Below are 14,079 nucleotides of genomic sequence, written 5' to 3'. Positions count from 1 at the left end.
TTCATTTATTTCACTTAAAAATTGTACCAAAGTTAGTACTTAACACACATATATAAATATATACATTTCCAATCAAATTATAAACCTACTTTACTAAGCATATTTTTATAAAATATGATTATGAGCTCAAATGAGAGCATAGTGTTTGATCCATCAATGATACAAAACCAACCCAAGTTACCAAAAGAGTTCATTTGGGCCGGGTTCGATTCGATGCAACAAGAAGAAAACAACAATGATATGCTCAATGAACCATTAGTAGACTTGGATGGCTTCTTTAGGGGTGATGAAGAGGCCATCAAACATGCTGCTGGGTTGATCAATAAGGCATGTTTAACCCATGGGTTCTTCCAAGTCACGAATCATCGAGTCGATTCGAGCCTCATTGGGGCTGCCCATGACCAAATGGATGGACTCTTCAAGTTGCCATTGGATAAGAAATTAAGGGTTCAGAGGAACAAAGGAGAAATGTGGGGCTATTCTGGTGCCCATGCTCATAGATTTTCTAAACAACTTCCTTGGAAAGAGACTTTCTCTTTTGGCTACAATTATGTTGATGATCAAGGTGGTATGATGAACTCTTATAATCCTATTGTGTTTGATTATATCAAATCTTCATTAGGAGAGGACTTTGAATATGCAGGGTAAGTTTGTTGGTATAAGTGTCATTTTTTTGTTTTAAACTATTTACGATAATCTAACATACTTTTAAGTTTGTCGTTGTAAAAGTTTGACCATAATTATTATTTTTATATATAGAGTATTAAAGGATAATAGTTAAATTGTTAGTATATGTCAAAACTTATATAACAATACTTTATCTATTAATATATATATTTTTTTCTACAAGGTAAATATGCGGTCAAAGTAAATAAAAAAGATTGTGTAAAAGTCAAGCAAATTATTACAATTAATTTGAAACGAACAGAGTATATAATACATAAATAAAGTAATTAATGAGCTTACATTAATCCATTTATTTAAAAATAAATAAAAGAGAAACTAATGTAAAAAAATCGCATTATATGTACATTAATATATTATTCACGTATCCACAGGTGGGTGTACCAAAGATATTGTGAAGCCATGAAGGATCTCTCTCTAGTAATATTTGAGCTATTAGGAATAAGTTTGGGAATTGAAAGAAAATATTTTAGGAAATTTTTTGAAGATGGAAACTCACTATTTAGATGCAACTCATACCCACCATGCAATGAACCAAGCCTAACCTTTGGCACAGGCCCGCATTGTGACCCGACTTCTTTGACCATTCTACATCAAGACCAGGTCGGTGGCCTTGAAGTTTTTGCACACAACAAATGGCAAGCTGTTCGACCTAGACAAGATGCCTTCGTTATTAACATAGGAGATACTTTCATGGTAAAGATTTCATCTGTTGTTCTTTTTTAACTGCAACATACATTTGAATTTCTATTATTCTATGTCCATGCTTTACTTGATCATATTTTGTGATTCACGCATGAGAAATATTCATGTATTTATCCATTTTCTTTTGTATGACATGATTTTTGAAATTGGAATCACCAACGTAGTACTATAAACTTATGCTCTAAGTAGGCCATATCTAGTTTAATGTGAACAAATCACCAACGTAGTACTATAGATTTTTTGAGGTACATAGTAGCATTTTGTCAAGTTGCTTGGAAAATTATTGACAATAACAATAATTGATTTAATTACATGGGTGATGCTTTAATTTCTTTTTTCCATCCAAATAATTTGAGCTTTTACACTATACATTGCAATATAAACTAAGTCATTATAACCTAAATTTTTATTACCTCATTGATTATTAGAAATTTTAATTTATTGCACACTACTCAGTTGGCAGCATAAGTTTTATTATTAAAAAGTCGTATATATATTAGGCTTATTCCGCTTACTTGTATGCTCAAGTATGTAGAAATAGTTTGACTCCTAATTTGATTATTTATTCTTAAGGAATGAATTACAATAATAATAAAATGTAAAGGTTACTGACTTTATTAATCGGTTAAAGTCTTAAAATTTAAAGTGTTACTCAAAGATCAAATTTCATTCATGCTTGACTTTCTCTACACCTAAAGTTAATAAATATGCGCCGTATAGAGATAGATTATTTATATATAGATTGTACAAATATGCATACACTTGGGAATTTAAAGAATATTTTAAGGTGATCAAAGTGTTCACGGACTTAAATAGATGAAGTTTAAGCAAAAGATTGGGCCGAAATTTTGTCATAACATGACCGAATAGACATTGATAAATGATGATCATTTCCTGTACTTTCAGATTATTGATAAATTGCATAAATTTCATGCATAATTTAACCTAAAAATGAGAGTTACCTTTATTTTTATATATACACATGATATATTTTAGCGCCTAGTATGATAGTAAAATTCTATCAGATCATATCATAACCTATATATATATATTTTGAGTTTATTATTGATAAGTTGCGTAAATTTCACGCACTTATCTAACCAAAAAAAGGAGAGCTAGATTTGTTTTTATATATACACGAAATATATTTTTAGCATATAGTATGATTGTAAAATCGTTTGTATGTATGTGTAGGCAATGTCTAATGGGAGATACAAGAGTTGCTTGCATAGGGCAGTGGTGAACAAGAAGAAAGAGAGAAAATCATTGGTTTTCTTTGTGAATCCAAAAGAAGACAAAATAGTGAGGCCCCCACAAGATATGATTGACAGAGAAGAAGGGACAAATTGTAGGAGATACCCTGATTTTAAATGGCCTCATTTGATGGAATTTACCCAATTTCATTACAGAGCTGATGTTACTACCCTTCAAAGTTTTTTCAAGTGGTTACCCTCTTCTAATTTGGCTTAATTTTTTTTTATTATTATTTACCTCTTTTTTAGCTACTAGGCTCATATTTAAGTACAATGCAAAATAAAATGAAATGAAGTTAGAGAATTTGTCTTCTCATCTTGGTTTGTATGTTGTTCCGCCTGCATGTAATGTCATTTTCGCATTGTATAATAATAATAAAAAATTAAAAATAAAAAAAACTTGAAACCTTTTTTCTTGTTTATTTAGTAGGTTTAAGAAAAATTATTTTACTGAGTCGGAATTGACCCTTTTATTTTTTGTTTGAATTTGCCATGCGTGTACTTGGACCAAGAGGGCTTTTAGAGGTGCTTTTGGTTTTCTTTAAATTGATCATGTATGCAACTGCATTAATGTGATTAACCCGTCTTTAGTTTTTTTATTGACTTTATAAGATTTAAAATTATCGCAAGAGAGAAAAGGGGAAAACCACATGCTTCTTCCCATTTTAATGTGGGCATACTCTCTTATAAACACAAGGGAAATTCTTAGTAGTAGCTTACTCCTTGGCAAAAGGAAAAAACAAAGGAGTGGTAGAGCTTTTAGAGGTTCTTCGTTATCTAATGTTGGGTTAGAGTGACTCAAATTCCATAAGCCCAATTAATTATGTCTGAAGGTATCTAAAAATTTCTAGAAAATTCTCGTATATTTAGAAATTGATGGAGAATTGTGGAAGAATCTAGAATTTGGTGAATGGTCATGAAAATTCTAGATTTGTGTGGCAATTTAAAGAGCATGTGTACAGAATTTTCCACACACTTCTTCCACCTCCATATATCACCTATAAATAGTGGTGTTGGGCATCATTTGGAGCAAGTACCCACCTACATATCCTCCAATACATACTCCGATACTATACACTCCCTCCATACAAATATCGTATGTTCATTTCTTTACTACCAATCTTGCCTTTATCTATCTAAGCGTATTAACGCTAATATTACTAACTTGACTTTTACCCTCTCCCTAAAATCCATGAATAATTATCAAGATTGAAAAAAACGTGTGCTTCCTATCCTCTCATGCCCACTCTTGGGCAAACCTGCACTAAACACTTGAAAGAAAAGGAGTCAAATTTTGTGATAAAACACCTAATAAAACACATGAAAGAAAAGAGTCAAATTTAGAGTTTCAATCTCAAAACATCTCCTAGTAATAAAACAAAAATTTGTGCAAATCAACCATGACAAAATAACCAAGAAAACTCCAACACGTCTTATCTTGTTACAAATACTAGTGCACAAACCAAGAAGTCTATCAACAAATAAGATAATGCATGAATAGACGGTTAACCATGTCACCTTCTACTCCAATTAGTACACCACTGTGGGAGCAAATCGGATTTTTGTTGCTTGTGTAATTCGTCTTCAATCTCGTTAATACTTTCTGTGTGTTTTTTAGTTAAAAAAATTCAACTTTCATTATTAGTTTTTATTGATACAAAATAAATATGGAATAAAAAGTAAAGGTTATTAATACATGTAAAATGATTTTAACAGCCAAATTTGTCTTTTAACATTAAGAGTGAAAAATCAAAATGTTGCAATTAAAAAAGACGAAGCTGAAAAAGTAGCTTATTTTAAAAAGATAATCAATTTTGAATTTCTTACGTCTTTGAAATAAGTATATGTGTTGTTTTCCTCTTCTATATTGTTTATATTATATTGCTATGTATCACATTGTATTATTCCATAGTGAAAAAAAATTAAAAATAAAATAAACAATAAAAAAATCAAATACCAAAAATTTTAAAAACAAAATTTCAAAGAGCAAGTTACTTCCTCTTCTTCACCAATGGCCAACTGAATCAATTTGATCTTGGTGTTGGTAATTCTTTTGAATAGAACTTGGTGAGAAGGGCAAAGAAAACGGCTGCTCCGGTACCGGAAAAGACGGTTGAGGAAGCAACAATGTGTTTGTAGAAGAATATATACTAGTAGCATAAGGTGACAACCCTTGATCAACTTGTTGAAATTGATCATGTTGTTGGTGGTGTTGTAATAACCTTTGATGATTATGTTGTTGTGAAAGTTGATGTAATTGATCATTTGATCGTTGTTGCTTAGGAACATTTAATTTCTCCTCTTCAATATCTCTAAACTTATTAAGGTACATTTTCAAGGGATTCACGTAATCCTCGAAACCAAGGGTTGTTATAGCCCATATAATGTCGTCACCATTGATAGTCTTCCTTTTTTCTCTTTGGCATTTGTCCGAGGCTTCCCCCGTGACAAAGCTTATAAACTCGGAAACACATTCTTGAACGGTCTCTTTCGCATCCTTAGAAATTTTTCCACTTTGTGGAATTACCTTTTTCATGATCCTCCCTACATTCGCTATAGGGAGAAACCGGTCTTGCTCTTTATTACTCGCGTTGTTGTTGTTGTTATTGTTGTTGTTGCTGTTGTTCTTGTTGTCGTTGTTGTTGTTCTTAGAACAAGGGCTATCAGGGCTTTCTTGTTTGATTCTATCTTGCTTGATTCTAAGGCTTTCACCATCCATGTCTATATTAACGGTTTTTTATTATTATTTTTGTTTGTTTACTTTTTATCTTTCACAAGTATTAATATTTTTTTTTTGAAAAAATTGAATTAGTGATAATTAGGAAGAAAATAATATAAGAATTTTTGGGTTGTGATTAAATGGCAAAAAAAGCAAAAAAATAGGCAAGTGAAGTGGTAAGTGTTTGGTTAATTTTGACCGTGGGACTCGCTCTCTGTTAAGAGCCCTAATTTACCTATTAATGTTGATAAACAGCATTCCATATGACCTAATTTTAACTTATTTTGTTTTTGTGTAGTTAGTGTAGCATTATTAGATAATTTACTATCCGTACTTCCGTACAATATGTAAGATTATGTAGGAATTTGAGGCAAGATTTTAGAAGAATTAAAAAAAAAAGGCATGCAATTCAACATGTAAAGGATATACATGAATAGTATGTAGTGCTAATTTAATCCAAAACATAATATTCCTCCCAATCGTGTTGTCTAAAATTAATAGTCTATCTCGTACTCGTATATTATTATTATTATTATTGAATGTTTATTTGGGAAAAGAGTGTCACAATTTATCAAATGACATTAACAAATGGAGAAAGTCGAAATGATACAAATATAGGGAGTATTATAACATCTAACTAATCTAAGTAGTTGAATTTACCACAAATATTTGGATTGATGTCTAAATGAGTTTATGAATCTAGGTTAATGACAAAATGCAAGTATACAAGTATATTTTATTTCATTCATAAACTCCAAAAGAAAGATATGATAGAGTCAATTCAATGGATTTAGTTTCAAATTATCAACTTTTGTAAGTTATAATTATATCCAATCAAATACGAAGTACTCCGTACATTAGTAATAGTCAAGGTATATAGATCGGGATAAAACAATCATTAGTTCATTACAACTAAAATAGAAACGGATGAAGTATACTTTTGTCTTCTGCGTTCCTTTACAAACAAGCAAGTCCAGAATTAAGCAATCGGAACCCATGAGTCAGGGTTCATTAGCTGTCAGTTTAGATCCAACTTTATAAATATGATTGGATTGGATTTAGAATTAGATTTGGCAATCCTTTAGTGTCCAGATTCTGGATCAAGTGGACCAGCTATTAGTATAATAATTGGGCAATTATATGAGTAATTTGTACTTTGTAGTAAGATTATCAGCCTGCTAATAATGCCGAAGCAGAAATTATGTAGCTCCCCATGAATTTAGAAATATCAGCCTGCTAATAATGCCGAAGCAGAAATTACTGCCTCCGATACAAGAACCCCAAAAAAAAAGCCTACAATTTCATGGCTGTAGATTTTGAGTGCAATTAGCAATCACAGAATGAAAGGCGTACAAATTCACCACCATACTCTTTATAATTTTATTATGGATGGACAAGTAGAAACTTTCATTCAGAGTTCAGACCATACCAAAAACTTGCAAAAGTGCAAATGACAAAGATCCATGTAGGAGCAGACAGAGCTCAGTTAGAACAACAAATGTATCATAATTTGCGCGATAACTTTTAATATTATGCTTACAATACTATCCACCATGACAAAGAAACAAAATTATCGACATTTATGCTGAGTTTTGTGGCTATACGCTAGCAGAAAATCAATATTTCGTATAATGTTACAATTAACCCACTAAGGATTTGGGAAGACGAGACCTAAACACCAAGAACTTTCTCTTTTTTGGAGGGAGGGGGGAGCAAAAAATTACAGTTTAATACAAAATGCAATTTGCAACTATTAAATAACTGAAAGAATACCTAATCAAGTAATCAAAATGCGTGGCTTGGAGATCCTTTCCAGAGACCAGATATCTTACATGAGAGCATATTTCAAGGTCTCTACTTCTTCGGGCCGCCAGTTTGTTTTCTGGGCACACAACAAACCTTCCTTGTCCTTGGAATAGGTCATCCGGATCTCCCAATGCATAGATCTGAATATTGTCTCCAACTCATTGATGATCTCAACGTGATCACGCACAATGATCTTACCTTCTGGTCTTAAGATCCTATCAACCTCCACAACCAAGGCTCGCATGTTGCACCTACAGAATTCAGATCGCAAAAAGGTAATTTATAGTTAGCATAATCACATCGTATAAGTTTTATGTATAATCAGTACCCGTAAATATTAGTCATGGTACATACTTCTTATTGATTTTGGAGAAGAGATGATCAGCATGGAGGAGGTCATAAGATCGAGGATAAGTGTTAAATGACTCGCACCAATCATGATAAATCCCAAACAGACCACGTTCATATATTATAGGAAGTGTATCGGGTGAATCTACTGTCACCACATTCATGACCCAGAGTTTCAAGTCTCTCAGAGCTGCAGCAAATCTGTGGATAACAATAGTATTATTATGCACTTATTCTCACAAGAGAATAACATAGGCAAAACTTTAAAATTAAAAGATCAGTAAATGAGACATACCCTCCATAGACAGCTCTCATATCCATCACATTTCTCACATTGGACCAGCTGATACCCATGCCATTAAGATATGACTTGCTAACCACATGTTTCCAGTGCTCACTATCTGCAGTGAAATCCTCGGGTGCTGACTTACCATAAACACCAACCTGGGAACTAGTTAACCAGTATGGTAATTTCTGCAGTCTGGCCGACCACTGCTCTGGCCACTGAGACCCGCGCTCAGTTTCACCTTCTGGTACTTTGTGCATGCATGATTGTAAGGGGACATTCCTGCAAAAGATCCAAGTGGGCATTCTAAGCTGGGAAATTCGCAGCTACCAAAATGATGCATATAACATACTAATGCCTAAATAGAGTCAAATTCTTGGTACAAATATAACCTAATGCAAAGAAACAACAAAGTCCAGTTCCATGCACTGACAACTGGGGAAAATTCACTTGGACAGTTGGACGAATTATAGTTCGTCACTACCTCTCTCAATTCTTTTGTTTTTATTATTATTTTCTTAGCTCTCCCTTTTTTTTTTTAATACAAAGCTTTCGATTATCATAGCTGAAAAGGTTGAGGCATTTGTATCAAGGACATACTCTATGACTTAAGAAATTTAAAACTGATGTGATATCTATGAATCTATGATAGTATTTATAAAATCTGACATCAACAATAGAAACTTATGCCTCGGCTTTGTAAGATATGATGCTCAAAAGCCTTGTATAAAGAATATAAAACAACCTGTTTTTGTTGGAAAATCGAAAGGTACTAATTGAGAAATTTTATCACTAACTTTGTATATCCAGTGTGTGATCCACTTGTTAGGGATAAACGAGAAAATGAATAAAATCCTACTCGTCAATATGAATTAATTTTGTATGCTTGTTTTAGTGGATGGATTACATGCTGGGTAACTGTAGTGCTATAAAAGGTATTTTTTCCCTATAAACAAAAGCTTCTTTTTTTCCAGCAAAATCATATTTCAGTGACAGCAGGCGTCAAACACCGTCCCTAAAATGTATTTTTGTGTTGTGTTCAAACAACTCCAAAACCACATGGATCAAATTCTGATCTGCCACTGCCTAAAATGATCTTAGGCATCCCAAACATAAGAAGAAAATAAATAAATAAAAAGACAAAAAAGAGGAAATTACCAGGCAGCATTACGATCATCAGATTGCTCACACAATGGGGGTTCATTCTGTGACCTCTGTTCATAACACTCGTTAGAAAATGGCTTTTGATATATTGCTATACCAACCCCATTCACTGTATCTTTCTCCTTCTTAATGAGTTTCCAGCACAATTGTTCGGTCAGTTTAGACATGGCTGTGAATAAGAAACAGATAAAATTGGCATAATTTCAAAATCAATTACTGACGAGGAACAAAGAGTTGTAATGTTAAAATCAACTGCGGAAATCATTAACTAAAGAAAAACACTGATTCATAACTTACCATTCCAAATTTCAACATCTGCTTCAAGCTTCTGATATATTGGAGTGGCAGACCATACAAAATAACCTCCGGGACGCAACAGACGGTTTAGTTCCAGCAAAAGTTTTCCACCTGCAACACAATAATTTAAACAATTATACTGAATTGCTGAAGTGAGAATATGGCCAAACTCCAATACAGAACATTCTGCCTAAAAGAAATCATTAACAAGACATATATGCTAAAACTACCTTCTGCATGCCATGGAACTCTACACCTAGCACAATGGACAATATCAAAAGCAATCCCAGGAAAGGGCAGTCTCAGTGTTCCCATCACAGCAGATATGGCTGGAATCCCTCGTTCAAGAGCAAACTGCACTTGAGCTTCATGTTCATCTTTTGGAGCCAATGACATGGTCAACACATCTTTCTCAAAAAGGAAACCTCCAAAGCTGGCAACTCCACATCCAACATCCAGCACAACACGTGAACGTTTCCCCCATGCAATATCAGGTAACATCTATGGAAATAACACAGATACCACAATAAGCAACATGGCAAGCATAACACTAAGGAAGGTATAATCATATTAACCACAATATTTTTTATCTTCCAGATTGTCCTATAAATTACTGATTGAAGCAAACACATCTGATTTTTGTATTTTTTTTTTTTAATGCACTAAAGACACTCCAAGAGCAAGGACAGTTCACATAAAGTTGTTCAAAAGCAAAATGGAGGCTCACTTGTTCAATGAACTCGATATAGTGAAGAGCTCCATGCTTGAATTGAGTTCCGCCACCAGGGAAAGTGAGGTACTCGCCACTAACTTTCACCCAATTCTGGTGCCCCTTAATCTTCACTAACTTGGTGTGTGGAACATTAGCATACCAGACCTGCAGAAACACATCAAAATAGCCCCTTTTAGCAAAAGAACAGATAAAAAAAAAAAATTTGCACAGTGATGGCTGCATGTTGTCTACCTTTTCCCTGCTTTTTGGCCACTCAATCGGTCGCTTATAACCTTCAGGGAGAGGAACAAGACAAGTGGGAGGCTCAGTAGGACAATGTCTTTCCCGATGCTCATAATGCTTAGTACTCCTCAGGTGATGGATTGCATCCCAATTATCAAGGCAAGGAATATAATCTGGCCCAGCAGTTGTGTTACAGAGCTTCCATGTAAACTCTTCTTGTTGACTTGAGGGAGTTTTTACTTCCTTTACACTCTTTGACTCCGCAGCCTGAGTTGAGAAAGAACCATTCTGGGTGGCAGACTCGTTAAGAAGCTCTAACTGTGCCGCAGAAGGAAAGACCTCTTGAGAACCCTGTTCTTTTGCTTCACCATCTTCCTTCTTGCTACTATCATCAGATTCATTTTCTTGTTTTTGCTCCACCTTCTCCTCTATTCCACCTTCCTCTTTCTTTTCCTCTTGCGTTTCACTAGGACTCTCCTCTGACTTCTTCTCATTCTCATCTGATTCTGGTTTACTCTCACCGGAACCTTCTTCTGACTCCTTCTTTTCACCAAAATCATTCCCATCGCCATCCGTCTTTGAACCCTCTGTTCCATCTTCTTTCTTGGATTCCGAACTTTCTTCTTTCACTTCCTCATTTGATTCACTCTTGTTAGTCTCATCTGATTTGCTTTCTTCAACCTCCTTTGACTGCTCCTCTTGCTTTTCCTCAGATTGTGTCTCATTGGAGCTTTCATTATTGCCCTTCTCCTCTGCAGGTGACTTAACATTACTGTCCCCTTTAGTAGCATCCTCGGGCAAATCACCCGGATTGTCCTCAAACTGAGGGGCAGGGCTCTCATTGTTGTCTTTCACTACATCCTGTTTCACCTCAGTTTTTTGCTTTTCCTGGGGCACATCTATGTTAGGAGTTGAAATATCCGATCCTGACGACGTCATCATCCATACCCCAACCAAACAAAGAGCTACAAAAACCACCACAGTCACCGTGGAACAGTAGCTCGAGGATGGTCTTTTCGTATCAATCCTCGTATACCTCCCTGTCGCCATCCCTTTAATTCCTTTTAATCAAACTTTTATTAATCCTGTTTCAATTATAGCAAATCAACTTAAATTATCATCATTCCAACACCCTATTGAACCTACACATATTATCTTCATTGCATCATACTACTCCTTTCACGAAATTGGAGAAAACCCATTCAATATTGAATCGTATTGTATAAAATTCCATAACAGCCAAATTTTACACTATAACATACACTACACATCACCCTAAAAACAATATTTGCATCAATCATAAATCTTATCTTATACTCCGTAATTTTCTATATATATCAGACAGACCAATTACCAATAATTTCTACTTCGTATAACATTCAAAACCATAGTTTATAAACTAAATTCCAATAATTATGCAAGCTACACAGATCCACTCAAAAACCACTCAATTATGACATTAATAACATCGAAATCAGCAATTAACAACTGAATCATCAAAATACAATAAAATCAACAGATACCCAGATCGTAAATTATAGTCAATAATCATAAATTAGTACAATTATGCACCAAAAAACAAATAAATAAAAGAAAAAAAAACATAGGAGATCTAGGGAAATGGGGCGTACCTGATTGGATCTGGGTAGTAAAAAAACTAATATAAAAATTGATTCATACTATAATTTTGTCTCTCTAATAGAGGAGAGAGAGAATGGAAGCTACTAGTGAGTGTGTGAATACTGAAGAGCAGCAGAAAGAAGATAAATATAAGGAAATAATTCTGGGTAGTAATTGTATTTTATTAAATTAAAAAATGGGTTTATTGATTTTTAATTGATGATTAATAATTGATCTGGGGGTTAAGTTTTTGAATCAGTTGAATTTGAAGGTAGGAAGAATTTTACAAATATTTTTGAGGTTTTTGGGGTTTTGATGGTGATAATGTGAGTGGGGGAAAAAGGGTAAATGGAGGTGCCGTTAATTTGCAGGAAAAAGCTAGCCAATATAGGAAAGTAGGGAATTTTTCGTTGAATGCAAGTAATTGAATCTGTAATTATTACTAAAAAAATTAAAAATTCAATTCCAACTTGCAAATCAAGGTATCGGCTTCTTCAGCTTAAGTTGTGAAATAAGTGGATAAGTTGAATGAATTAAGTATCTTACGATAAAATTAACCTATTTGAATTACTCGACTCAAATTAGAGAGGGCTAGATTTTATTTGAATTTAATGACACAAGATTGGTTTAAATTTGATTTGTTTGATCTTTTCTGAAAATAAGTGTGCTTAATTTATGTATTTTTCATGATGATAAACTAATTGTCTTACTTACAATTAGCTGTATCTATTTGAGAAAGACCACACTTAATTAGAAAATTGAATAACTCACTTGCTAAAGTTGCTAATACTACATTACTACTCATAGAGGTTTTTTTTTTTTTTTTTTTTTTTTTTTTTGTGGTGAAAAAGAGGGGCAAGCCCCAAAGAAGCACTACAAAGCAGTAAACTACACACACAGCAAAGGAAAAAAGGAAAACAAACAAAGAGAAATAAAAAACCAAACTAAAAAGGAAAAACGAAAAACTAAGCTCCACGCCTCAATAGTCCTTAGCAATCGGCATTAACCGAGATCGAGCCACTCCACTCATATCTTCCAATAAAACGGCTCGAAGATCCCTAGGAACCGCTTCAAAAATCACCATCTTCCGCTCAACATTGACACCATAATTAACCAACCAATCAGCTGCTTGGTTGGCCTCCCTATAGCAGTGACTAACCGTCACTTCCCAATCCTGATGCAAGATGAGAGCCTTACACTTCTTAATGATATGAATATATGGAGAGTTCGATGGAGTTTCCTCCACCAACATACAGACAACGACTTCTGAATCAACCGAGAGTCGCACCTTACGGTGCCCTCCATTCCACGCCACTACTAATCCCCTAAGGACTCAAGAAGCTCAGCCTTGGTGTTCGCACACACCCCACAATTCGAAGCAAATACCTCAAACAATTCCCCTCCATCACCTCGAATTAAACCTCCTGCACCAGCTTGTCCAAGATTCCCTTTTGAATCCCCGTCCGTGTTTAATTTTACCCATCCAACTCTAGGATACTCCCATCTAACAAAGACTTCCTTTCTTGTTCTAATGCTGCTAGCATCTCCTTCCCAGCAGACATCCAAGGCTCTACGAATATCTCCAATCCGAGACAAAATAAAGGTAGCTTGACCTAAAGGGATATTCACATTTCTCGCAAAGCATCTTTCATTTCCCCATCGCCATCATCACCATACAGTTATAGCAAAGAACATGGCCCCTTGGTTAATTCGCGCATCATTGTCCTCCATCAAGCTGTTAGTGAACCACTCCTTAAAAGGCCTGTGCAACATTAACTTCACTTCACCCCATCCCAGCTTGTTCCATATAACTCTAGCTGCTGCACATTCTCTAGGGATATGACTAGTAGTCTCCACACTCTCCCTACAGACTTGGTAGCGCAAGTCTTCAGTTAACTTCCTAACAAAATGATTTTTGTTAGTCATAATTCTATCCAGATAAGCCAACCATAAAAAAAATGCGAATTCTCTGGGGCACTTGAGCTTTCCAAATACTCTTCCATTCTTTCTTTTGCTGCGCACTTGGAGGCTCAGAATTGCGAATAATCTTCATTGCTGAGTTCAGGGTAAAGCCACCACTCGGAGTCCCTTTCCAATAGACACTATCAATAGCTTCCTCGTCCTCAACAAGCTCATGAGCAGCTATCTCTTGCAACACCGACCCTGGAAAAAAATTAGCGAAAAGCTCATATTTCCACCCGCAATTAGCATCCCAAAATTCCTTCACCGGTACATCTTGTAT

The 14,079-nt window shown here is 34.7% G+C and overlaps 3 protein-coding genes across 3 annotated transcripts; 1 reads left to right on the top strand and 2 right to left on the bottom strand.

Moving 5' to 3' along the window:
* Window positions 1-14: 14 nt before the first annotated feature.
* Window positions 15-3,067, top strand: LOC110736027 (gibberellin 20 oxidase 1-like). The gene is made up of 3 exons (XM_021916185.1): window positions 15-644; window positions 1,059-1,380; window positions 2,584-3,067. The coding sequence occupies exons 1-3, from the start codon at window positions 115-117 to the stop codon at window positions 2,857-2,859; spliced, it is 1,128 nt and encodes a 375-aa protein (XP_021771877.1). The 5' UTR covers window positions 15-114; the 3' UTR covers window positions 2,860-3,067.
* A 1,346-nt stretch (window positions 3,068-4,413) lies between these two features.
* LOC110736025 (nuclear transcription factor Y subunit B-7-like) lies at window positions 4,414-5,596 on the bottom strand. The gene has a single exon (XM_021916184.1). It carries the CDS (start codon window positions 5,359-5,361, stop codon window positions 4,648-4,650), a length of 714 nt encoding a protein of 237 aa, XP_021771876.1. The 5' UTR covers window positions 5,362-5,596; the 3' UTR covers window positions 4,414-4,647.
* A 1,251-nt stretch (window positions 5,597-6,847) lies between these two features.
* On the bottom strand, window positions 6,848-12,205 carry LOC110736602 (probable methyltransferase PMT26). Its single transcript, XM_021916864.1, has 9 exons — window positions 11,849-12,205; window positions 10,227-11,302; window positions 9,990-10,139; window positions 9,493-9,763; window positions 9,263-9,373; window positions 8,960-9,134; window positions 7,811-8,083; window positions 7,522-7,716; window positions 6,848-7,418 (listed from the first exon to the last, which is right to left on the bottom strand). The coding sequence occupies exons 2-9, from the start codon at window positions 11,265-11,267 to the stop codon at window positions 7,190-7,192; spliced, it is 2,445 nt and encodes an 814-aa protein (XP_021772556.1). The 5' UTR covers window positions 11,268-11,302; window positions 11,849-12,205; the 3' UTR covers window positions 6,848-7,189.
* Between the last annotated feature and the right edge of the window lie 1,874 nt (window positions 12,206-14,079).

Source organism: Chenopodium quinoa, unplaced genomic scaffold, assembly GCF_001683475.1.
Source record: "Chenopodium quinoa cultivar QQ74 unplaced genomic scaffold, ASM168347v1, whole genome shotgun sequence".
NCBI lineage: Eukaryota > Viridiplantae > Streptophyta > Magnoliopsida > Caryophyllales > Amaranthaceae > Chenopodium > Chenopodium quinoa.
This window is presented reverse-complemented; position numbering and strand designations above follow the sequence as displayed.